Below are 24,191 nucleotides of genomic sequence, written 5' to 3' on the forward strand. Positions count from 1 at the left end.
CCTGGGGGCCCCCAGGGGCCAATGAACCCAGACGAGCCTGGGGAGGCTCCCCGGACACAACGGAACCCCGCCCCGGGCCTTTGGCAGTGCCGCAGGCCGGGGGACGGGGCCCGGGGCCGGAGACCCCGACCCGGGGCCCGGCCGGGCCCCTGGACCCAGCCGGGGCTCCCGGGCCCGCAGGCGCAGGGGAAGCCTCCCCGGGACCTCCGGACCCCGCCCCGGGCACCCTGCCACGCAGCAGGACCCGGGACGGAGCCCGGGGCGGGGAGGCCGCCCTCCCCGGGGCCCCCAGGGGCCCCCAGGGGCCAATGAACCCAGACGAGCCTGGGAAGGCTCCCCGGACACAACGGAACCCCGTCCCGGGCCTTTGGCAGTGCCGCAGGCTGGGGGACGGGGCCCGGGGCCGGAGACCCCGACCCGGGGCCCGGCCGGGCCCCTGGACCCAGCCGGAGCTCACAGGCCCGCAGGCGCCGGGGAAGCCTCCCCGGGACCTCCGGACCCCGCCCTGGGCACCCTGCCACGCGGCAGGACCCCGGACGGAGCCGGGGGCGGGGAGGCCACCCTCCCCCGGGCCCCCAGGGGCACCCAGGGGCCAATGAACCCAGACAGGCCTGGGGAGGCTCCCCGGACACAACGGAACCCCATCCCAGGCCTTTGGCAGTGCCGGGGGACGGGGCCCGGGGCCGGAGACCCTGACCCGGGGCCCGGCCGGGCCCCTGGACCCAGCCGGGGCTCCCAGGCCCGCAGGCGCAGGGGAAGCCTCCCTGGGCCCTCCGGGGCCCGCCCCGGGCACCCTGCCGCGCGGCAGGACCCGGGACGGGGAGACCGCCCTTCCCCGGGGCCCCCAGGAGCCAATGAACCCAGACAGGCCTGGGGAGGCTCCCCGGACACAACGGAACCCCGTCCCAGGCCTTTGGCAGTGCCGCAGGCCGGGGCCCAGGGCCGGAGACCCCGACCCGGGGCCCGGCCTGGCCCCTGGACCCAGCCGGGGCTCCCAGGCCCGCAGGCGCAGGGGAAACCTCCCCGGGCCCTCCGGGGCCCGCCCCGGGCACCCTGCCACGTGGCAGGACCCCAGACGGAGTCTGGGGCGGGGAGGCCACCCTCCCCCCGGGCCCCCAGGGGCACCCAGGGGCCAATGAACCCAGACAGGCCTGGGGAGGCTCCCCGGACACAACGGAACCCCGTCCCGGGCCTTTGGCAGTGCCGCAGGCCGGGGTACGGGGCCCAGGGCCCGGCTGGGCCCCTGGAGCCAGCCGGGGCTCCCAGGCCCGCAGGCGCAGGGGAAGCCTCCCCGGACCATCCGGACCCCTTGTCCCGGGCACCCTGCCACGCGGCAGTCCCCGGGACAGGACCGGGCCAGCATCCGGGCCCGTCCAGCTGCCGGCTGAGGACCGAGAGGGGTCCCAGAGTACCCTGTCCCTAGTAATCCAGAGGAAGGCTACATAGCGGTAGGGCTTCTGCCTGAACCATGGGCTCGGTGGGCTCTCTGCTTCCCGGGGGCTGGGGGACAGCGGCTGGGACTCGGGCACGGGGAGGACCGACAGAGCTCTTGGGCCTGGGCGCCCCGGGGGTAGGACTGCCTGGGACCCGTGGAGCCCGTCCCTGGGCACTTTGCCACGCCGCGGGCCGGAGGAGTGAAGCCTGGGAGGATGTTGCCCCGGCGTAGCCCATCTGGTCACCGGCAAAGAACCGCCAGCCCCGGAGGGGTCTTCCGGCATACCCTGCCCATACTAATCCGGAGGAAGGCTACCCCCCTTTCTTGTAACCCACGCGCTCCGAGTGACGGAGGGGACCCTAGGCCCGTACGCGCCCGGCCTCCTGGAGCCCCGGCTGGGATCCGGGAGGCAAATGGACCCTCATCGGGACTTCCAGGCCGGCCCGGCCATCTGGTCGCCCCATTGGAAAGCATTGCGCGCGACCAGATGGCCGAGGGGAGAGGTGCAACAAGATGGACGTGACTGAAAGGACTCCCATCTGTCCAACCCCGAGCCTTCGCGCTAGGGTTCCTGCCTGCCCACGCAGGGCTCCGTGGCTGCAGGGCTCACGGGCTGCAGGGCTCCGGTCCTGCAGGGCTCCAGGGCTCCAGGGCTCCGGGCTGAAGGGCTCCAGGGCTGCAGGGCTTTGGGGCTGCAGGCCTCGGTGGACGCCCGGGGGACCCATGGAGCCCGTCCTGGGCACTTTGCCTCGCCGCGGGCTGGAGGAGGGAGTACCGGACGCCCCGGGGAAGTGTCGTCCGGGCTTGGCCCATCTAGTCCCCGCCTGAGAACCGCAATCCCCAGGAGGGGTGTACCGGCATACCCTGCCCCTACTAATCCGGAGGAAGGCTACCCACCTTTCTTGTAACCCTCGCGCTCCGAGTGACGGAGGGGACCCTAGGCGCGGACGCGCCCGGCCTTCTGGAGCCCTGGCTGGGATCCGCGAGGCGAATGGACCCTCATCGGGACTTCCAGGCCGGCCCAGCCTCCTGGAGCCCTGGCTGGGATCCGCGAGGCGAATGGACACTCATCGGGACTTCCAGGCCGGCCCGGCCATCTGGTCGCCCCATTGGAAAGCATTGCGCGCGACCAGATGGCCGAGGGGAGAGGTGCAACCAGATGGACGGGACTGACAGGACTCCCATCTGTCCAACCCCGAGCCTTCGCGCTAGGGTTCCCGCCTGCCCACGCAGGGCTCCGGGGCTGCAGGGCTCCGGGGCTGCAGGGCTCCGGGGCTGCAGGGCTCCGGGGCTGCAGGGCTCCGGGGCTGCAGGGCTCCGGGGCTGCAGGGCTCCGGGGCTGCAGGGCTCCGGGGCTGCAGGGCTGCGGGGCTCGGGGGCTGCAGGGCTCGGGGGCTGCAGGGCTCGGGGGCTGCAGGGCTCGGGGGCTGCAGGGCTCGGGGGCTGCAGGGCTCGGGGGCTGCAGGGCTCGGGGGCTGCAGGGCTCCAGGGCTGCAGGCCTCGGTGGACGCCCGGGGGACCCATGGAGCCCGTCCTGGGCACTTTGCCTCGCCGCGGGCTGGAAGAGGGAGCACCGGACGCCCCGGGGAAGTGTCGTCCGGGCTTGGCCCATCTGGTCCCCACCTGAGAACCGCAATCCCCAGGAGGGGTGTCCCGGCATACCCTGCCCCTACTAATCCGGAGGAAGGCTACCCACCTTTCTTGTAACCCTCGCGCTCCGAGTGACGGAAGGGACCCTAGGCGCGGATGCGCCCGGCCTCCTGGAGCCCTGGCTGGGATCCGCGAGGCGAATGGACCCTCATCGGGACTTCCAGGCCGGCCCGGCCATCTGGTCGCCCCATTGGAAAGCATTGCGCGTGACCAGATGGCCGAGGGAAAGGTGCGACCAGATGGCCGGTACCGAAAGGACTCCCAGCTGCCTACACCGAGCCATAGCGGTAGGGCTCCTGCCTGCCCTTGCAGGGCTCCGGGACTCTGCACCAGGGTCCCTTGTCCCGGGCAGATGGACACTTGGCAGGCTGCAGGACGTGGGATCCCAGGCCCTGACCAAACAACAGGAGGCCCGGGGCCGGTCCTTGCTTCTCAACGCAGCCAGGCCGGGGAGATAGGGGAGCCTGCCCAAGCACGAGGGACCCCAGTCCCGGGCACACGGTCCCTCAGGTTGTGCGCTCGTTTTCAACAATTTTCTTTCAAAATTCCGCGAAGAGGCATTCCGTAAATTCCGCCCAGCCCTAGTCTGAATCGACCCGGGGCCCGGCCGGCTGGCCAAGCCCCCCCAGGAAGTGAGACCATAAGCTGTGGGAAGCGTCGAGGGAAGGCCAGCGGCAACGGAGGACACCCGCTCTACGAGTAAGCGTTGGGTGAGGCATTTCGGTGGAGTGCCTAGTGAGACGCCCTCTGACCGTACGGCAAGATTTCCCCATCGGGTGTCGTGAGTTCAGTCACCCGGGAACAGGATCCTTCAGTTCAGGATTAAGCACTACTACGCGCAGGACGTCCAGCGCGAACACAGTAAGCGGGGCACTTGAAGGAGAAGGAGGTGGGCGATAAGAGAGTCCCCAGAGGGCACGTGGGAGTACGTCGCAGTGGGCAGGAAGTGTCCTGGTATCCCTTGGGTTCAGTTACTGGGGAACACCAGCTCTCGGCGATTAGTACGGAGAAAGTGACTGGATTTGACACGAGGCTGACTATTGGGGAATACAGTCCTGTTGCACAGTGTGGGGAGGGACAATCTCTCAGTCAGTGACAGTTGGAGATTGAATACCATGGTAATGAAAATGTGATGGGTTGATTGTTAAGAAGTAAGCAGAGTTCGGTAGACTGTCTAGAATGGATCACTGACTTGCCAGTCAGTGAAGGTCCAACGGAGCGCCTAAGAAGGCAGAGATTGGATAGGATTGGCAGTATAAGAGTCCCGAGGTACAGCTGTGAGGGGATCCCTCAGATCGAATATTTAGAGGGGACCAAATGTTCTTTTGAAATGTGATTTGAAGCACGCCCTGTAGGAATGTAACTAGGTCTCCCTATTCGGGGTGGGAGAAGCTCAGAGGGTGTTTCAGAGACTACTGTATGAAATGTATTGTTTGGATAGAACTGTCACTTTAAATGCAAGTATAAGGTTCATTTTTGTCATGTGGAATTGAGAATTCCTGTAAAGTAAGAAAAGTGGAAGAATTCTAGTAAACGTTAAAATATATTCAGTGTAGTGTCCTTTTTGAGTGGTGTCGCGCTAGATTGCGGACTGAGGAGGATGCAAGCACGAGACGCCATGTTGAGATGAATGCCTGTTAACGTAAGCCAAGCTACCCCTAGGACATAGGTCCAACAAGTTGGTGCTCAGCGGTGGGATTGTTATTCAGTGCTTGCATCCGCTTAGTGGCAGTTTTGTGCGCATCACCACCTACACTTGATTGTTTTAACTGGATTTTTCTCCAGATTATTTTTCTGATTGGGGGTTTTCAAAAATTGTCCGGTGTTGCACCTCCTTTCTTGGGAAGGTCTTCCAGTGTGAAGTTCTTTGTGACTGGGTTGGGGTCCCGTCTGGGAGGATGGAATTCGAATTGGGTAGGCTGGAGGAGTATACAGTGGCCCAATTGAAGGAATTCTGCCAAGAGCGGGAGGTATTCTTTAAGCAGGGGGCGAAGAAAATAGAGCTCCAAGCAAGCTTAAGAGCCTGGGTTATGGCCCACCCTAGCGGGAAACGGGAGGAGGAACCAGGACTAGACCTCCTGGAAGAACCGGAAGTCCTTTTTCCCCCTGGGAGCGGCAACATGGACGTCAGGTCTAGGGCCCCATCAAGGGTGGGTAGTAGCGCCTCAGGGGGGAGCCTGTCCTCTACTGATCTAGTTGACCGGAGGGAGGAGAGGCAGTTTAGAATGGATCTGGCCCGGTTGGAAAAGGAGAGGGAGGAGAGGAGGTTCCTCCATGAGCTCCATTTAAAGGAGTTAGAGCTCAAAGCCCTTCAACTTGGAACCCCCAGCAGTCCTAATGGTGGCAGCATACCGAGAGAAACCCAGAGAGAGTTCAGGCCTTACCTGCCCAAAGATGTAGTCGCCAGCTATGGGGTTAGGGATGATATTGTAAAATGGCTGGCTGCCTATGAGGTCTCTCTAAGAGCCCATGGGGTCCCCGAAGCTCAGTGGGGGGGTGGCCTATATAGGTATATGCCTCCGGTGGGGAGGGATGCCTTGTTGGCACTAGAACAGCCAGACCAGACCAAGTACCCCATCATGAAGGTAGCCCTAGTGAAGAAATTTGGGCTGACCCCTGAAAAATTCAGGCAGAGGTTTCGGGCCAGTCAGAAGTTGGCCACCCAGAACTGGGTGGACTTCTTGGACTATGCCAAGAAGGCCTTAGAGGGCTGGGTGCAGGGCAGTGAGGTCAAGGACTATGAGGGACTGTATAATTTAATTTTAAAGGAGCACTTCCTCGAAAAGTTTTCCGGAGCTGCGTCCGCACCTGGTAGACAGCAAGCTAACTAATCCCAGGAAGCTTGCAGAGGAGGCGGATATCTGGGCGAGTACCCGGGTATCCTCAAAAGGGACTGGAGGGAATTTCCAAGTGGCTGGACAGGGGGGCCCCCAGAAGAAAGAGGGGGGAGACAAAAAGGAGTTCTCCAAAGGCCCCCAAAAGAGTTCACAAGGGAAGAGAGTAGGATTCCCTCCTAAGGTTGGCCCCCACAAACCCCCTTATCCTGACCGTGGTCAGCAGCCTAGGGTTGTCCGATGTTATGAGTGTGGTGAGGTTGGGCACTATAAGGGGGATGCCAAGTGTCCCAAGAGACCACACCCTCCCATTGGAGGAAAAACCCCTGGGGTGGTGAGTGTAGTGCTCGGGTAGGAGTTGCCCCTAGATAAGGGAGGTGAATGGGCAGGGCTAACCTTAGTGTCCTTAGGGGATTGTGAGATGGTTCCTAAGACCCAGATGCCCTCGAATACTACTAAGTACAGGCAATGGGTCACCATCAATGCCCAGAGGGTGGAGGCTCTGAGGGACACAGGAGCCAGCATGACTATGGTAAGGAGTCAACTGGTGTCCCCAGAGCAGGTGGTTCCCAATGTAGTCCACCCGGTTGTGATGGCTGACAACCGAGAGGGTCACTATCCGGTGGCCCAGATTCCCTTTGAGTGGGGAGGGGTTGCGGGTCCTCTACGAGTTGCGATCAGCCCTGCCATGCCGGTCGACTGCCTGTTGGGAAACTACCTTGAACACTCGGCGTGGAAGGAGGTTGAGTTCAGGGCCCACATGGAAATGTTGGGAACTTCTGAGTGGACATGTGCCAACACCCGGTCCGTGACTGCCCGAAGAGGGAGTTCACAGAGGTTGGAGCCTGGGACCAAGGCCCAACCAGCTGCCGGAAAGGGAAACCGGGGTAAGGGAAAGCCTGCCCTGGCATCTGACCCTCCAAAGGTGGATGGGAAAACTGAAGTGGTCCCGGAGTCTACGGAGGGGGATGTAACTTCCCTGGAGGGCTTACCTACCCCTGCAGACTGGCAAGTGGAGGGAGGACCTACTAGGGAAGAGTTTTGTCGGGCCCAGAAGGAGTGCCCTACCCTGGAGGGTTTACGGCGGCAGGCCGAAGCCCAGGCAGCGGGTAACGATTCGGGGAACTTCCACATATACTGGGAAGATGGTCTCCTGTACAGCGAACCCAAGGCTCCGGTGCATGGTTCATCCCGGGCCTTGGTGGTTCCCCAGCGTTACCGAGCCTTCCTATTGGGATTGGCTCACGAAATACCCTTGGCAGGACACTTGGGACAAGACAAGACTTTTGCTCGGCTTGTCCCTCATTTCTACTGGCCTCAGATGAGGATTACGTCCGATACTTTTTGTAGGACGTGTGTAACCTGCCAAGCTAGTGGGAAAACAGGGGTGAAGCTGAAGGCTCCCCTGGAACCACTGCCTGTCGTTGGCACCCCCTTTGAAAGGGTGGGCATCGACATTGTTGGGCCATTGGATCCACCAACGTCTGCCGGTCACAGGTTTATCCTGGTTCTGGTGGATCATGCCACTCGGTACCCAGAGGCTATTCCTCTGAGGACCATTACTGCACCTGCAGTGGCACGGGCCCTTATGGGAATTTTTACCCGGATGGGATTCCCCAAGAAAGTTGTGTCAGACAGAGGTACCAACTTCATGTCGGCATATATGCGGGCTATGTGGAAGGAGTGTGGAGTCACTTACCGGTTCTCCACCCCTTATCACCCCCAGACCAATGGTCTGGTGGAAAGGTTTAACAAAACCTTAAAGGGCATGATCAGGAGTCTGCCCGAGAGCCTGCGGAGGAAATGGGACGTCCTCCTACCTTGTTTGCTATTTTCTTACAGGGAGGTACCACAGAAGGGAGTGGGCTTCAGCCCCTTCGAGTTGTTGTACGGGCACCCTGTGCGTGGACCCCTTAGACTGGTGAAGGATGGATGGGAAAAGACTCCCAGAAAACTTCCCCCAGATGTGGGGAGCTACAAATTGGCCTTTCGTAGCCAGATGGCTAGGTTTGTGAAGCAAGCTTCTGAAAACCTAGAAGCCAGCCAAGCGGTCATGAAGGAATGGTATGACCGAAACGCTCACCCGGTGGAGCTGGAGCCTGGCCAGAAGGTGTGGGTGATGGAACCTGGAGAGCTTAGCGCCCTCCAGGATCGCTGGTCAGGCCCCTTTGAGGTGGTTGAGAAGAAGGGCAAGGTCACCTATGTGGTGGACCTTAAGACCCCCAGGCAGCCCCATCGGGTGCTCCATGTCAACCGCCTCAAGCCTCACCAAGAGAGACCCGAGGTCACGTTAATGATGGTGACTGATGGGTCAGAGGAAGAGGAAAGTGAACCCCTTCCCGATCTGTTTGCGTCCCAAGAGAAGGATGGGTCGGTGGAGGGAGTGATCCTTTCACCGTCCCTAACTCCTGAACAACGGAAGGACTGTCACCAGGTATTGGAGCAGTTTGCGACCTTGTTCTCACTTATCCCGGGAAGGACTCATCTGTGTACCCATGATGTGGACACAGGGGACAGCCCACCTGTGAAGTCCAAGTCCTACCGACTGTCGGATAAAGTGAAGGCTAGCATCCATGGAGAAGTTACTAAGATGTTGGAGCTAGGAGTGATTGAGCCTTCAAGTAGTCCCTGGTCCAGTCCGGTGGTACTGGTACCTAAAGCTGCCCCACCGGGCACTACCCCGGAACTCCGGTTCTGTGTGGATTACAGGGGACTGAATTCTGTGACAAAGACAGATGCTCATCCCATCCCGAGGGCGGATGAGCTCATTGACCGGTTTTGAGCTGCCCAATATCTCAGTACCTTTGACCTTACATCCGGGTACTGGCAGATTTCCCTGACGGATGGAGCCAAGGAAAGGTCAGCCTTCTCCACACCCGAGGGTCACTACCAGTTCTGTGTGATGCCCTTTGGGCTCAAGAACGCCCCTGCTACGTTCCAGCGATTGGTGAACCAGGTCCTCTCTGGAATGGAAGCCTTTTCAGTTGCGTACCTGGATGACATCGCTGTCTTCAGCCGCAGCTGGGAGGACCATTTGTGTCACCTTCAGGCTGTTCTTCAGGCTTTGCAGCAGGCAGGTCTGACGATTAAAGCCAGTAAGTGCCAGATCGGGCAGGGGTCGGTAGTGTATCTCGGTCACTTGGTGGGACGGGGCAAGGTGCAACCCCTCCAGGCCAAGATCGAAACCATCATGACCTGGGAAGCCCCCAAGACTCAGACAGAGGTCCGGGCCTTCTTGGGCCTCACTGGTTACTACCGACGCTTTGTCAAGGGATACGGTACGATTGTAGCCCCCTTGACTGAGCTCACTTCCAAAAAGCACCCTCGACGGGTAATCTGGACCGAGGGATGTCAACAAGCTTTTGACACCTTGAAGAAGGCCATGTGTGCGGCGCCTGTTCTCAGGGCCCCTGACTTCGCCAAGGAGTTCATTGTCCAGACAGACGCGTCGGAGCACGGTATCGGGGCAGTGCTGTCGCAACTCAATGACGAGGGTCTAGATCAACCGGTGGTTTTCCTGTCCAGAAGACTACTCCCCCGGGAACAGAGGTGGAGTGCAATTGAGAGGGAGGCTTTTGCGGTGGTGTGGGCTCTGAAGAAGCTGCGGCCATACCTGTTTGGCTCGCACTTCCTGGTTCAGACCGACCACCGGCCCCTCAGGTGGCTGATGCAAATGAGGGGTGAGAATCCCAAGCTATTGAGGTGGTCCATTTCCCTACAGGGGATGGACTTTAGGGTGGAGCATCGCCCAGGAGTGGACCACGCCAATGCTGACGGTCTCTCCAGGTATTTCCGCCTTAGTGAAGAGGACTCCCAAGGGGTTGGGTAGCTCTCCCCACTTTCAGCTGGGGGGGGACGTGTGTTAGACCTGTCAGCCCTTTGGCAGTTCCCTCCTCATTTTATTATTTTTTTGTCCCTTTCCCCCCTTCTCATTTTTTCTGTCTACCAAACTTTTTGGGTGCTGGTGTAGAGGTTCTGGGCGCCTCATCTTCACCACATGAGGGAAAGGCGCAAGGTGCTCCTCTGAGGAGAATAGATGAGGAAGGTGATATTCATAAAATGGTGGCTCCAACTGTCACCTCAGCACCTGGACCATGACTGCTATGGGAGATTCCAGAACCTTCTGGGCCTCTCTGGCAAGTCAGGTCCAAGGTGATAAATAGAGGTGACAGGAGGGCGGCCATTTTGGGTTTTAGAGTGGACTGCGTGGCATGAGGAGTAAGGCGCCTGTGTGAGGAGGTGGTTGTGCCTGAACGGGAACAGACAGGTTTAAGGGCCTGCACAAACTTCCAAACCAGGTGACGTCACCCCTAACCTTGTGACCGGGCCCTGAACGCAGTCGAAGATCTGGTGGACAACGTTATCTTGGGATCCACCTGTGGCCATTTCCAGGAACTAGGAAGGTTCTGGACTCCAATCCAGCTGCACCAAAGGGTTACTGGCACCCTTAATTTGGCCCCCCCCTCTATTTCCCTCCTCGAGAACCTACCAGAACTGGTCACCGCCATCGTCCCGAGATCGTGGGGGTCTCCTGGCGCCCTCTGGAGGTGGTTCACGGCTTACAGGAGCTTGTGGATAGGCTCCCTGTGAGGAGCGGGCGAGCCGCGACGCCGCTGCCCAGGTGAAGAGAATCGCCTGAGAGAAGAACGGGACGCGACAGGCTTAGAGGCCGGCATCCTCATGTCACGTGAGAGGGGCCGTAGCGCCGCCCCTCTCTGCTGCCAGTAGCCCCGAAAGGCCGCGCCCCGTCTGACACGCTGATGCTGGAAGTAGCGGGGGCATCCCGCAACGGAGTCTGAATCGACCCGGGGCCCGGCCGGCTGGCCAAGCCCCCCCAGGAAGTGAGACCATAAGCTGTGGGAAGCGTCGAGGGAAGGCCAGCGGCAACGGAGGACACCCGCTCTACGAGTAAGCGTTGGGTGAGGCATTTCGGTGGGGTGCCTAGTGAGACGCCCTCTGACCGTACGGCAAGATTTCCCCATCGGGTGTCGTGAGTTCAGTCACCCGGGAACAGGATCCTTCAGTTCAGGATGAAGCACTACTACGCGCAGGACGTCCAGCGCGAACACAGTAAGCGGGGCACTTGAAGGAGGTGGGCGATAAGAGAGTCCCCAGAGGGCACGTGGGAGTACGTCACAGTGGGCAGGAAGTGTCCTGGTATCCCTTGGGTTCAGTTACTGGGGAACACCAGCTCTCGGCGATTAGTACGGAGAAAGTGACTGGATTTGACACGAGGCTGACTATTGGGGAATACAGTCCTGTTGCACTGTGTGGGGAGGGACAATCTCTCAGTCAGTGACAGTTGGAGATTGAATACCATGTTAATGAAAATGTGATGGGTTGATTGTTAAGAAGTAAGCAGAGTTCAATAGACTGTCTAGAATGGATCACTGAATTGCCAGTCAGTGAAGGTCCAACGGAGCGCCTAAGATGGCAGAGATTGGATAGGATTGGCAGTATAAGAGTCCCGAGGTACAGCTGTGAGGGGATCTCTCAGATCGAATATTTAGAGGGGACTAAATGCTCTTTTGAAATGTGATTTGAAGCACGCCCTGTAGGAATGTAACTAGGTCTCCCGATTCGGGGTGGGAGAAGCTCAGAGGGTGTTTCAGAGACTACTGTATGAAATGTATTGTTTGGATAGAACTGTCACTTTAAATGCAAGTATAAGGTTCATTTTTGTCATGTGGAATTGAGAATTCCTGTAAAGTAAGAAAAGTGGAAGAATTCTAGTAAACGTTAAAATATATTCAGTGTAGTGTCCTTTTTGAGTGGTGTCGCGCTAGATTGCGGACTGAGGAGGATGCAAGCACGAGACGCCATGTTGAGATGAATGCCTGTTAACGTAAGCCAAGCTACCCCTAGGACATAGGTCCAACAAAGTCAAAAAACACTTTTCCAATGGAAACTAGGTCCTAACTATAGCTACCTACTGGTGACTGCCAGTAGGTAATACGTGGGGCTGGTACAGCGAATATGCATATACAAATAGGGGTGAACATGGCAGGGGGAATATCGTGCCGGCAAATGGTGGACTTGCCAGTAGACCTGCGAAGACCTGTACAGCTGTTTTCTTTCTATAAGATGCTAAACACACGGCTATTTGAAAAATACTCTTCCTCTATAGGCTGCTGAGCGCATAGCTGCCACTGGAGATTTTGCCCTACAAGCATGGTTTTGACTTTGGGAACTATTTGAGTGCAGTGCAAAAAAAATAGTCGAAACGATTCTGACGTAGACATTTGTGGCTTAAACACTGCAGAAGCAATTCTAGTGGCCGATGATTGGCTAGCTGGATGCTGCATTATTGTAGGTATGGAGCGGGCTTGAAGTGGAAAGGAGCTCTGAAATTGATAACAGTGGCAGGAGCGCGTGTGTGGCTATTCAAAGAGAGGGTCCGCTGGGAAAGCATTTTGTATGTGATCAGTGGGGATGTATAGAGTCTTTCGTACGATTCCAGAAATGAGGAGGTGAATAGTTCGTGCAAGCAAAGGGTGCACTGGAAAAGGTGACACAGATGGTCTCACAATAGGAAACATTTTTATGGCTCGAATTAGAGTGTAACGGGAGGTTGGGAAATGCAGAACATTAATGTGTTTTTGCAGAATGTACGTCAGAGCTAGGCCTTATGGAGGGGTGCTTACAACAGTTTGAAGTAGTAGGCAGTGGGTGGAAAGCGGATGGAACGCGAAGTGAAATTTTTTTCAAGGGTATTCATGCAATGGTTTGCTGGCTCATATAAAAAAAAAAGCCAGGCTAAAAGACTCGGAGGCTAGTACGAGCAGTGCTAGGTACGTTTAGTGACGGAAGCTGTGGAACCATATAACACATTGGAGGAGCTAGGGTTAATTAACTGGTGACAGTAAACTGTCCAGAAAACAATTAAACATGATGCCAATGTTTGTAAATTTTTTAATCCTGAACTGAATTCTGCCAGTAAAATTCATTAAAAATATGCATAATGAAGCCCACATAGAAGTGCTGAAAGTGAAAAACATTGCACTCAGAAAATGTTGTACTAACCGATGGGACTCCATAGGTGCCCTGGACTTGGTCCGTCACTTGCTGCTTGACACATTGGGCCTGGGGCTCTTAAAGAGCTCACCCAAAGTACGCACGGGTGGAGATTGAATATCTCATTATTCAATGCTCCTTACAGATTTCTGTGGTTCTGGTAACTCCCTGGTGAACAGAGGAGGAGTAGTCTTGGCCATTTGGTTGTTGATGGTTGATTAATTCATGGCCCAGGGAAGTAACTCCCCTTCATACCGCTCGCCAACTGAGCCCCTTGTCCTGCCTTGCGTAGCTTTCTGGGGCTAGTTAAACAGAAATGCTGTACCCTCAAACAGACCAAAAGTATATGTCTGTGTTAGGGCAGGTATAATAGGGTAGTGTAAGTAGTGCTGTCTTGTGCATGAAATATGACTTCTGCACCAATAAAATCTAACTCTTCGGGAAAATTGAGGGTGATGGTCTGCAAATCAGTGCGCTGGCGTCTTACCATGAAATTCTGCACATCCTGGTGTGTTGGATATTTTTTTGTAAGGGAGGGTTGAAGTGGCTATTATTGATATGGCTCAAGTGACAAACGTGCATGTACCTTGGCACTGTGGCGAGATGGGGAGTGATGCAGTAATGCAAAGGACGAAAAAAAAGTGCAGTGAGTGCCCATTTAATTTTATTCGAGCAGCGGGGGGAAAAAAGTTAAGAAAACACAAAAATACGGTGCTGATTTAGACTGGTGGGCTAACAAAATGTTGATCATAAGGTGAAAAGCTAAAAATGATCGGTTCAGTTCCTTACTCTTGAGTTTAAGATGACCACACGTCATCGAGAAATAGACACGCGCATAGCTGAGAGAATGTCGAAAGCTTTTAGTAGTAGCCTTAAGTATCGTCTTCATTAGCTCTACAAGGAAGAGCATGTGTTGTAAAATGGTAAGCCATTACAAAATCTTGGAGTAGTCCAATAGATGGCTTTCAGACGTTTTGTGCAGAGATCAGTCTGACATTATTGTCACAGGGTCTGTTATGAAAGTGGTTCCAATGCAGCAAATATAAGGACCTGAAACTTGGAACAAAGGCGTTGTTAGAGTGGTTCAGTTCAAATGGCAGCTCTGCCGTGCGTGGTGGGGGTTTGGCATAGTTACATATGGTAATAAAATATCACTTTCCGTTAAAGTAATCTAGAAATTCACTGAAACAAAAAAACCAAGGTTAAAGTGACCTTCTAGTTGGGTGAAAATGTCAGTTTAAGGGTAACATTTTAAACAAAAAAAACACTGCAATTTAAAAGTTAAGGTATATTCAAGTAACTATACCTCGAGCCTTCACCATGCACTGCTTATGACCTCGCATGTTACAACACTCATGACATGTTCTAAGACCTCATTTATAACATTAATGACCGCTGATTTGACATCACTTATGACAACACTGTGCATGGTTGGGCAGAGATGAGCAGAACATTTTTCATCAAATAAGATGGAAAGAACGAGGGTGGAACCTTGAGGATGAAGTGATCTTCCTAAAGAAGATTGTATCTAAACAGGGCCATGCATTGGTCTAGTGTGCCCTTGAGCATTTGACTGAAATGGATTGAGGAAGAGAGCAGAATGTTTGTTAAAGCCCTAGCTGTAATATTCAAACTTCGCTACACTTTTGAGGTGTGTACCTCCGGAATCATGGGGTTCATCAACGATCTACTCAACACAGTAATCTGATTTATTTTTAAAGAATCCGCTGTAATCTGTTTGTTTAACTCTTTGGGTGCCTTGGACGTAACTGTTACATCCTCGGCTGTGGCGCTCCGGTGCCGAGGACGTAACCGTTACATCCAAGGCACAGCATTAAGAAATCCCTCTGCTTTGAATAGCAGAAGGATTTACTTTTTTACTTTTTCAGCCTTGGGAGCTGGGGAAGAGCTTCCCCAGCTGCCTAAGGCATTTTTTTTTTCTCTCTGTGTAATGACGATTGGCGTGCCGATGTCAATACACTGACAGTGAAATGAGCAGATCGGCTCATTTTACTTTCACTGCCTACATGCTCATGTGGCTATTTCGGCCCACCGAGCACATAGGCAGAGGTACCATTGGAAAGGAAAGAATCCCCCCTTTTCAATGATGCCCTTCCCTAGTGCATCCCTGCTTGTGGATCGCCGTAGGAGGGCATTCCCCAAGCAGAAATCCATCACTAGTCACAAGGGAGGCGGCCATCTAGGGAAACCTACAGAACCGAGACATTACTGTTCTGAAAACTAGACACCTGGGTGAGTTCAGGGAGGTGTGGTGCTATGTATTGATTCATGTAATGCTGTACTGGAGTCAGTCAGTAAAGCTTTATTCGGCACAAATTGTCTGAGCCATAAAAGCACAAAATCTTACAGTAAATTATTAGTGTTAAAAACCCTAATGCCTTAAAAACCGAATTCGCTCAGTGCCAAAGCAGTTAAACTAAAACATCAAACGTGAATAAAAATAGAATTAGATACCGACGTCATGCATAAATACACCAAATCAAATAATAACCATATGGTTAAAATTGAATTCTATTGACACTGTTTACATTTAACCATGAAGCCCTAATGGTATCACCAGTAAAGTGAAGCATGGAGTTAAAATTAGCATATTAACCTTTATTACGTTTTCAGGTTTCTTGAATCATCTAAGAATCCTCTAATGCAGATTACGCTGAAGAAAAACAGAGGAATACTATAGCACACTCCTGTGTCAACTAGTTCATAAATTTAAATGCCGCCTGATGGTAAATAATTCTCTCTTGTAAAAATAAGGATTAAGATGAGATTTCCTAATGATCGGATACAATTTACAGAGAAGTGCTATTTAGCCGAGTGGACTGTTACGATCGATTATCACAGGGACATTTTCTGGTACTGGAGTCAGTATAGAGATTTCATGAAACGTGTGTTTTTAAAAAAAAATGTTTTTATTTTTTTCCCTCGGTCTTCATTCTCTCCAGGTTTTCAGAACAAAAACCGGGTTGCCATCTTGGCTGAACTAGATAAAGAGAAGAGAAAGTTGCTGATGCAGAACCAGTCCTCGTCCAACAGTCCTGGAGCCAGGTATTGAACAACTTTTCTCAGGGCCAGTAAATATAGTTGTGCTAAAAAACTTTGGAACTGTGCTGTTTTCCTGTTTAGTCTGCAGTAGTATAGTTGGGGAATCGTAGACTGCAAGTTACAAGCAGTGTTATACAGTTGGCACTTTAACCATCTAAGCTATTTTTTTTAACGATTTTTTCAACTTGGGTAAATGAAGAATCCACAGAGAGCTCTATAACAAGTGCTTTCCCCACCTTGGTTCTCTTTCCAGAATTATACACCAACATTTACAGGATCCACAAGTAAGGATGCCATACTGCATTAGACATAATACCTTTACTATCACGTTTTAGCTTACTGCCAATGTCTTTGACTGCAGAGTTTATATAAATAATGCATACGTCATGCATATATCATGTAGCCCACGGGCTGACTGCCGCATGTCTGTGCAATTACAATTCGACTCTGCTTTGTGGGTTCACAGACTAAACTACTTCCATTTGCATCTCTATGCTAGAGTACATTGGAGGCTGCAGTGCACAGAACCTTGCTCTGCTCAGAGAAAAATATACTTTCCAGGCAGTGCTGGAATTGGAAAACATTTACTCTGGTAACCCATAAATAGAGGGTCAATGTGTGGGCAGGGAAAGGGGTGGAGTCACGATGAGCAGGGCTTGAAAAGCAGAATTAGACAGGCAAATTGTACATTCATTTAAAAGAACAAAATCTGCTGCAAACAAATTTGCAATAGGGACAAATGTGACAGAACAGATTTCCTATCATTATTATGAAATCTGTTTATTGGCATTTCGTTGATATAGACACAGCATAAATCATAAATGGAACATCTCACAGGCAATGAGTCAGTTACTCAGAGGAGTCTCCGCCAATTGTGAATGCGGTGAACCACAGGATCGATCGCCACCACAATGTGTGGAGCAAGTTAAACTGATAGGTGTCAGGACCACCGCCCACTTTTAAACAGATTCATAGAACAACAAAAGGAAACAGGCTAAACAACAGAAGCCCAGCAGAACAGCAGCAGCAGGTTCGGTCTTCGACCACGTGACCCCCAAGATACCTCCCCCAGTCCACCCCTTCCCACCCGGCCCCCACCTCTCGTTACATACAGTTCCATTAAAGGCAATTGTCATTGTCCGCACATCTGCCTGGCTCAGCTAGGACCTCCCCGCCAGTCCCTAAAGTGGGTCCCCCAGTCTCGCCTCCGTTCCCCTCCCCCTCAGGGAGTATCTCCACAGTATGTGCCCCACAGAGTCCCAGGGCATCCCCATCCAGCTGCATCAGGGCCTGTAAGTGTACGTCCCATTGATTCGCTATGGGTGTGCGTCTGAGGCCCAACGTTTCTTCCCGCAAGAGAGCCGTGCCCTCCGCCCCTGCCCACACCAGCAGGGAACTCCGCCACGCCTGCGCACGGGGGGGGCTCAGCCGCCTTCCAGCGCTTAGTGATTAACCGCTTCGCCACGATCAGACCCAGGTCGAGGAAGCGACAGGCAACCTTCGTGGGGGGAGTTCTACGAAACAAGTGTAACAGACAGGCCGGCCATTCCCGCCACGTCAGCGGGCCGGCACAAGTACTTAACGCTCCATGCACCGTCCGCCAATATGAGTCGAGCGCTGGACAGCTCCATAACATGTGCACCAGTCCAGCATCCAGTGCCTTGCAGCGTGGGCATTCAGCGTCCGCACGGTGGAAATAGCGGTTGATGGAGTCGGGAGTGAGATGTGCTCTGTGCAGTATAAAATACTGAATTTGGCGAAACCGCAAGTTCCTGCGGACCCGTGTGGGTCCCCGTAGCGTATCCCTCCACTCCAACAGATTTCCTATCATAAGGAGGCTGCATTTTAAAATATGTTTGTGTTAAGACTGCTGCAGAGATCCTTGTGTGTCCAGCAATTTTGAGGGGTTTATAATAGTAGTAAGAACACTCTAGGGTGGTTAATTCAGGTCTGGGCGAGTTCGGTTTGCCCAATCACAGTTTTGCGCATAAAGTAGCATTGAGGATTAATTTGCCTGTTGCAAAGCACATTGCGTAGCATGCACAGCACAAATGTGTATTATATGTAGGTGGGTAAGTGGGCTACTTCTTTTGACGCTGAGATAATTTTGTGACTTCCAGTTCATAAGTTACATTTTTTCTATTGTAGCACTGTGGTCTATTTACCAGCATCAAGGAGCTGCATGCAAGCTTTAAGTCCTGGGTTTAGATCGTTATTGTTTTTTCTCAATCTGTTTTTCTAAGATTGCAGAGAAGGGCTGTTCTGGGAATTATTAATGTCTTGTTAGTACAGACAATCTCAATCACTTATGTTTTATATCCGGACTTTGTTTCCCCCCAACAGTTTACTCCTCGCATATAAAGTCTACAAATTTGGTCGATATTTGATTCCTATAGCTTCTAACCCTCATTGTTTTAAGTAACACTTCCTGTATATTTATTTACACACTTGCATGATTTATTGTTTCTCTGTATGATGGAAAGCGCTCTGACAGCCAACACTGGGATGAGTAGGGCTATAAAAAGACAACATCAAAATGTAATTGGTAGGTGCCATTTAAATCGTTATATTTTATTTTTTGTCCTCATTCGCTAATCCCCATAACGTGCTGACCGTCAATACATTCCCCTATATCGATAGGCTAGGAAAAAAAGGTGGGCTACTCCCTCGGGTTCTCTTGATGCTTTCAGCCCATAGCCTAGAGGGGGTATATTATCAGACCAAGGAGCACATGTTATTTTGGGAAGAATAGGTATCTTTCCGTTCTTGGGAGACCTTATGGACTCTGGGATTGTCCAGTTGGCATAATCATAGGACGGGGAAAAAAAAAAAACCCTCATCTCCAAAGTGACAAAAAGTCGAAGTATGCGATCTTTTTCCTGCTACATTCACTGGCGAATACCATTTTAGATGTTTCATATAGAGAGGTCAGTCGAATATGAATGGGAGGGGGGGGGGGGTCGGAGAGTGCGCAGTAATTACAGATTTGTCTTCTTGCCAGAAGGATTGAGTAGAAAAGAAAAAGTTTAGCTGGGCCTAGTATCTGGGTATGTAGGCCAAAGATTATTAATTTGATATTGATTGTAATTACCATCCGGGACTTCGGGAGGCCACAGTAGGTGCAAGGCGATGGTAGCTTCACAACCAATTCTGTTGTAAGAAGCGCCCCCCTCCCGCTTCCTGCACAGCGCCTTCACTCAGCCATAGTGTTTGCGCCACAGTGTCCGCTAATGTGTTGACACCGCGTTCCACACACCTTAGTGAGTGTGTAGGTTTGCGCCACAGTGTCCGCTAATGTGTTGACACCGCGTTCCACACACCTTAGTGAGTGTGTAGGTAACTCATATTTTTAATTAATTTTTTTCACCACGTGGCACTCCACCTTTTGCCACTCACTTCACACTGGTCCTGATGAAAGCTCCTCATTACTTTTATTCGAGAGCTGAAACATGTAGACCCACCACATAGCCAACTAACAGATAATTATTTCTCCATTTAGTTGCATCACATATCTTTTTAACCAATACCCTGAGCCGCCAATAATAAATCTTCCAATGGTAAGGACTCTCAGCGGTATTTTTTAAATTATCACCACATCACATTTTTGCACTACACCAGCTCCGCTGTAGTCAGGCGTCGCAGCACAACCGGGAGGCATTCGGCCACCCGGTTGGGGCCCCAATGATGAAGCATGACACCAACCAGGTTGGTGTGTGAGGGGTCTTTTAACCCACTTGGTGGGTTCCCAAACATTGCTTCATTTGACCGTACCACACTACATTGGGCGTGTCCACCTTTGACAAAGCTTGTAATTACCATCCCCAGGATACTCTCCAATGTTTTTTGCACTTCTTCCCAAAATGACTGAATGAAAGGGCAGTCTCTAAACCTATGAAGGTCCGAAGCCTCAAGGAAACCGCATGTTTGGCAACTGACTTGTGTATTTTTACTGATTCTTGATAGTCTAGGGGGGGATAAATATGCACGATGAGCCGTAAATAAATGATTCCTCCTCGACCATGCTGGTTTAACTATGTTGAAGAGGATTTTAAAGGATTCTTGCCATAGATGGTTACACTGGTTATTAGGCAGCGAGCCACTCCACAGCTCATCAGCCAGCTTAAATTCCCCATCTACCTCCTGTTCTATAGCCCAATACCAATAAGAGACTTCTTTTTTACCTACTGGCTTATCCACAAGCTGTTGCTCCAAACTAGTACCACTGCCTATAGATTTTCCCTTTTGGAGCTGGGATTGTACCAAACCTATATAGCTGGATATATTTAAATTTGGAGAGATCACTACCGTTACTAGATCTTCCCATGTGATAAATGTTTCATTGCTAATTAGCTCTCCCCAAAATTTAATTCCAGCATCTCTAAGTGGGGTAGCCAATCTATCCCGGAGGCAGTCTGGGGAGCCTGGAAAGTCCCAAAGTGGGGCCCATTTGGAGAAATAGCTGAGACTCGTCGCCTTCCATAATGCTGCCCACAACTTGGCAAACCACTGCAATATTTTGAATTTAATTTTCTTAAAGAATTTTTGATCGCCAAATTTAAACATAAACCCTTCTGGTGTCAACCCCGCCCCTTTCAACATGGCAAGAAACATTGCTCCACTCCCTTCGTCGCTTGGTGTTTTCAGCAACATTCGAGAGTGAGTAAGTTGAAATGCCCAGGCATCATAATGTAGGTCCGGTAAAACCAGCCCCCCCTTCTCCCTCCTTCGTCTTAATTTCTTCCACACAATTCTGATAGATTTGTATGCCCAGATAAAGTAATTAATCTCCCCTTGGAATTTTGCTATGATATCTTTATCAAAGTGGAGAGGGATTGTGTTGAAAAGAAAAGTAACCTTAGGCAATATAGACATTTTGACCAAGTTAACCCTCCCCAGAGTGGATAAGGGAAGGTGTACCCATGACTTCATCTGTTTACGGCAGTCCCGAAACACTCGTAATAGATTGGTATTTGCTAGTTTATTAATATCTTGAGAGATTGTAATACCAAGATAACGCATACTACTACTTGTCTGTGGTGCGGGATTCAAGATGTTCCAAGTCATGATTTCCATCTTACCGGGATTTATCTCATAGCCGGAAACCCTGCCAAAGTCCTCTGCTGATTTAATTACTGCCGGTAGAGTCCTTTCTAGATCTGCAGAAAGGATCAAAATATCATCCGCATATAGGGCCACCCTTCTCTCCCATTCCCCATGTATGAATGATTCGATATCGGGGTTTTCCCTTAATTTCTGTGCAAATGGTTCAATATATATATCGAACAACAGGGGGGAGAGAGGGCAACCCTGTCGAGTTCCTCTAGTTATGCTGAATGATTTTGTAAGACTTCCATTCACCAGTAACTTGGCAGTTGGGGATTTATATATCAATCAGTCAGGGCTGCAAGAGGGAGCGAACACGTAGAAGCAATATCTATTGTGCCGACCAGATCGTAAGTGAGGTCTGCTAACTGTCTCCCCATCACAAAACCCTTTTGGGCAGGATGAAGGATATCTTTAGCCACCTCCCCTAATCTATTAGCCAAGATGGTTGTATAGAGTTTATAGTCAGCATTTAGGAGTGATTTGGGCCGATAAGACCCACAACTGGAAGGGTTTTTGTCTGGTTTCAGAATAAGGACCACAGTGGCATCATTCCAAGTTGCTGGTTGGCTAATACCATCCATAAAGATTTTATTAAATAGAGTCATTACAGATATTAATTTTTCTCCGATTGAACGGTATAGTTCTATTGGCAGCCCATCCGGGCCAGCCGCCTTGCCCTTTTTTCCCCTTGCCAATGCTTTCCTTACTTCCTCCTGTGTAATAGGTTGCCCCAACTCCAGTTGTTGTTTGGTGCTAATCGGTGTTAAAGCGATATTCTCCAGCCAAGATTTTGCCTTAGAATTATCGTCTGTGGAGGTCTCTTTATATATATATCCTGGAAGTACTCCAGAAAGGCATCTCCTATTGCTGTGTCTGAATAGATAGGGGGTTCTTTGCCCAATGAAATCTCTTTAATATGGTTCCGGAGCTGGTCTGCCTTGATTTTCCAAGCCAATAATTTTCCGGCACCTTCCCCATACTCAAAATGGGCCATCTTACTCACTTCCCACCTGCGCATGAGCCATCTCTGGAGGACCGACTCCATTTGTTCCTTCAATATCTTTTTAATTTCTAAATCTTCCTTGTGTCCAATTCCCTCTTGGGCATTTAATTTTGTTTCCACCTTCCTCATTTCGACCTCCAAACCCTCAATCTCTTCTCGGTATTTCTTACTTCTATAGCTTGCCCTATTAGTTATTATACCCCTCCAGAAGACCTTAAGAGTATCCCAAACTATTGTAATGTCTGCAGTTCCCAAATTGGTCTCTAAAAAACAGATCTGTCTCCCGAAGAAGGAAACTCAGCTCGCTTGCTTCCAATAAGAGAGTTCGGTCAAAAGACCATGCTCTGACCTGTTGGGTGCCTAAGCTCTGTAAAGTAATTTAAATCATTATTCGTCTAATCCCTCATACATACAGATAAATCTTGCATTCTTAGATTGCATGCACATCTCTTACATGGGGAGGGCGTTAATGAAAAATCAAAAACCTGCCTCGAAGTCATAGTTTCCCGAAAGTATGTTTGCAGTGATGGGCTATGCATCTTTGTTTCCTTCCATTGCATTGGCATCAAGGAGTTAGGCTCCAGATGGCTCCCAGTCAGGATGATACTTAAACAAAAGAAGGGCTGATGGTCCTTTTAAATCCGGCCTTTATTTGTGCCTGGCTGGAAATGAAAGTAAGAAAGCACCCCGCTGCCTGCAGGTTGCTGCACTGAATAGAATGCAGATAACATGCAGCGCTGAATTGTGTCCCATGTCGGAAAATGACACCAGGAGAAATTCAGCATATTTCCCTGGATTGCCCTTATCCCAGATCCAGCCTCGAAATAGCTGCTGGAAACGGGATCTGGCGTGACCAACCCCCCCATCTTTCTAGCACTGGTTCTAGGCAACCACTCCTTTCCAGTATTTCTTTCCTTCATGTATCTGAAGTGCTGCCAACCTGAGTTTATCGGTTAATGTTTTAACTCAAGATCTAACACCAAACACTGTTCAAGGTGATCTCCCAATGTGTGAGAAAATCTGATGGGAGGCCTTTGTCTTTTCAGTTGGTGCGCAGAAGTATACAAAAAAGTGATGGATGGAATGCTTGAATTAATCTCAGCCACTGATATTTACTCTGGCCGCATCCCATTCCATTGTAATTTTGCACACCATGCAAGGTTGGCCCCAGCTATATGCAAATCAGTCTTCACCCTGCTCCAATGGGAACAGTCCAGCCAGAACTACCAAGTCAAGTCCTCCATGAACTGACACACAAGCAAATCGGGACCGGTTTCGCCCTACTTAAAGCTCATCTGCCAGGTATAGCATGGTTCCAGTGACCGTGTGCACGGGACCCACGTCTGAGCGTATTCATTCCACTTGGAGCAGCACATTAAAGTATACTAAAAAGTGATGGATGGAAAGCTTGAATTAATCTCAGCCACTGGTAATTACTTTGGGCCGCATCCCAGACCACCATTATTTTGCTTACCATGCCACCTCAGTTTGGATCTAGCTATATTCAAATTAGTCTTGACTGCTCCAGTGGAAACAGTCCAGCCTCAACTACCTCCCGTCTGTGAAACCATGCCACAAATCTCCAGAGATGTACAGTGAGAATTCTGGGCAAACAAAGTCATAGTAAAGGTGGTGGTTCTAAATTTTGACACGTGAAAGTGCAGTCATATAACAAAGTTTTAAAATGGGCCTGTCGAGTAGTGGTCCAATCAGACTAATGGTGTGTGGGAGATAGAGAGGTGCAGGTTATGGTTTTGATTTAACAGAGCACCCACAGTGCTTAGACGGAAAGGCCTACACAGTAGACCAGTTTCTGCAAGGGATAAACAACCTTTGATCTCTGCTTTGGTAGCTTTACCTGAACTACAAAGCTCCATAGTTCAACACGTGTGTTTCTTTATAAGAAACAATTTAAACAAAAAGATGGTTAAAGAAATAAATAATTTTAAAACTCAAAAATTAACAAATACGTTCTTGATAAGTTAGAGGGCAAGGATAACTCACCCGATTTGAATCGATACCTACATTCCATTATCCCAGTAAGGTTCCAGGACCACATATATTCATTGTAGGAGCCCTTTGTGAA

At 51.4% G+C, this 24,191-nt stretch overlaps 1 protein-coding gene across 1 annotated transcript in view; it reads left to right on the plus strand.

The window, feature by feature from the left end:
* Positions 1-24,191, plus strand: part of INIP (INTS3 and NABP interacting protein) — a 70,188-nt gene that overhangs the window by 34,979 nt on the left and 11,018 nt on the right. The window contains exon 2 of the mRNA XM_085641261.1: positions 15,897-15,999. Coding sequence (XP_085497387.1) covers positions 15,897-15,999 — 103 coding nt within the window. The remainder of the gene's footprint in view (positions 1-15,896; positions 16,000-24,191) is intronic.

This window comes from Triturus cristatus, chromosome 2_2 (genome assembly GCF_964204655.1).
Source record: "Triturus cristatus chromosome 2_2, aTriCri1.1, whole genome shotgun sequence".
Lineage (NCBI taxonomy): Eukaryota > Metazoa > Chordata > Amphibia > Caudata > Salamandridae > Triturus > Triturus cristatus.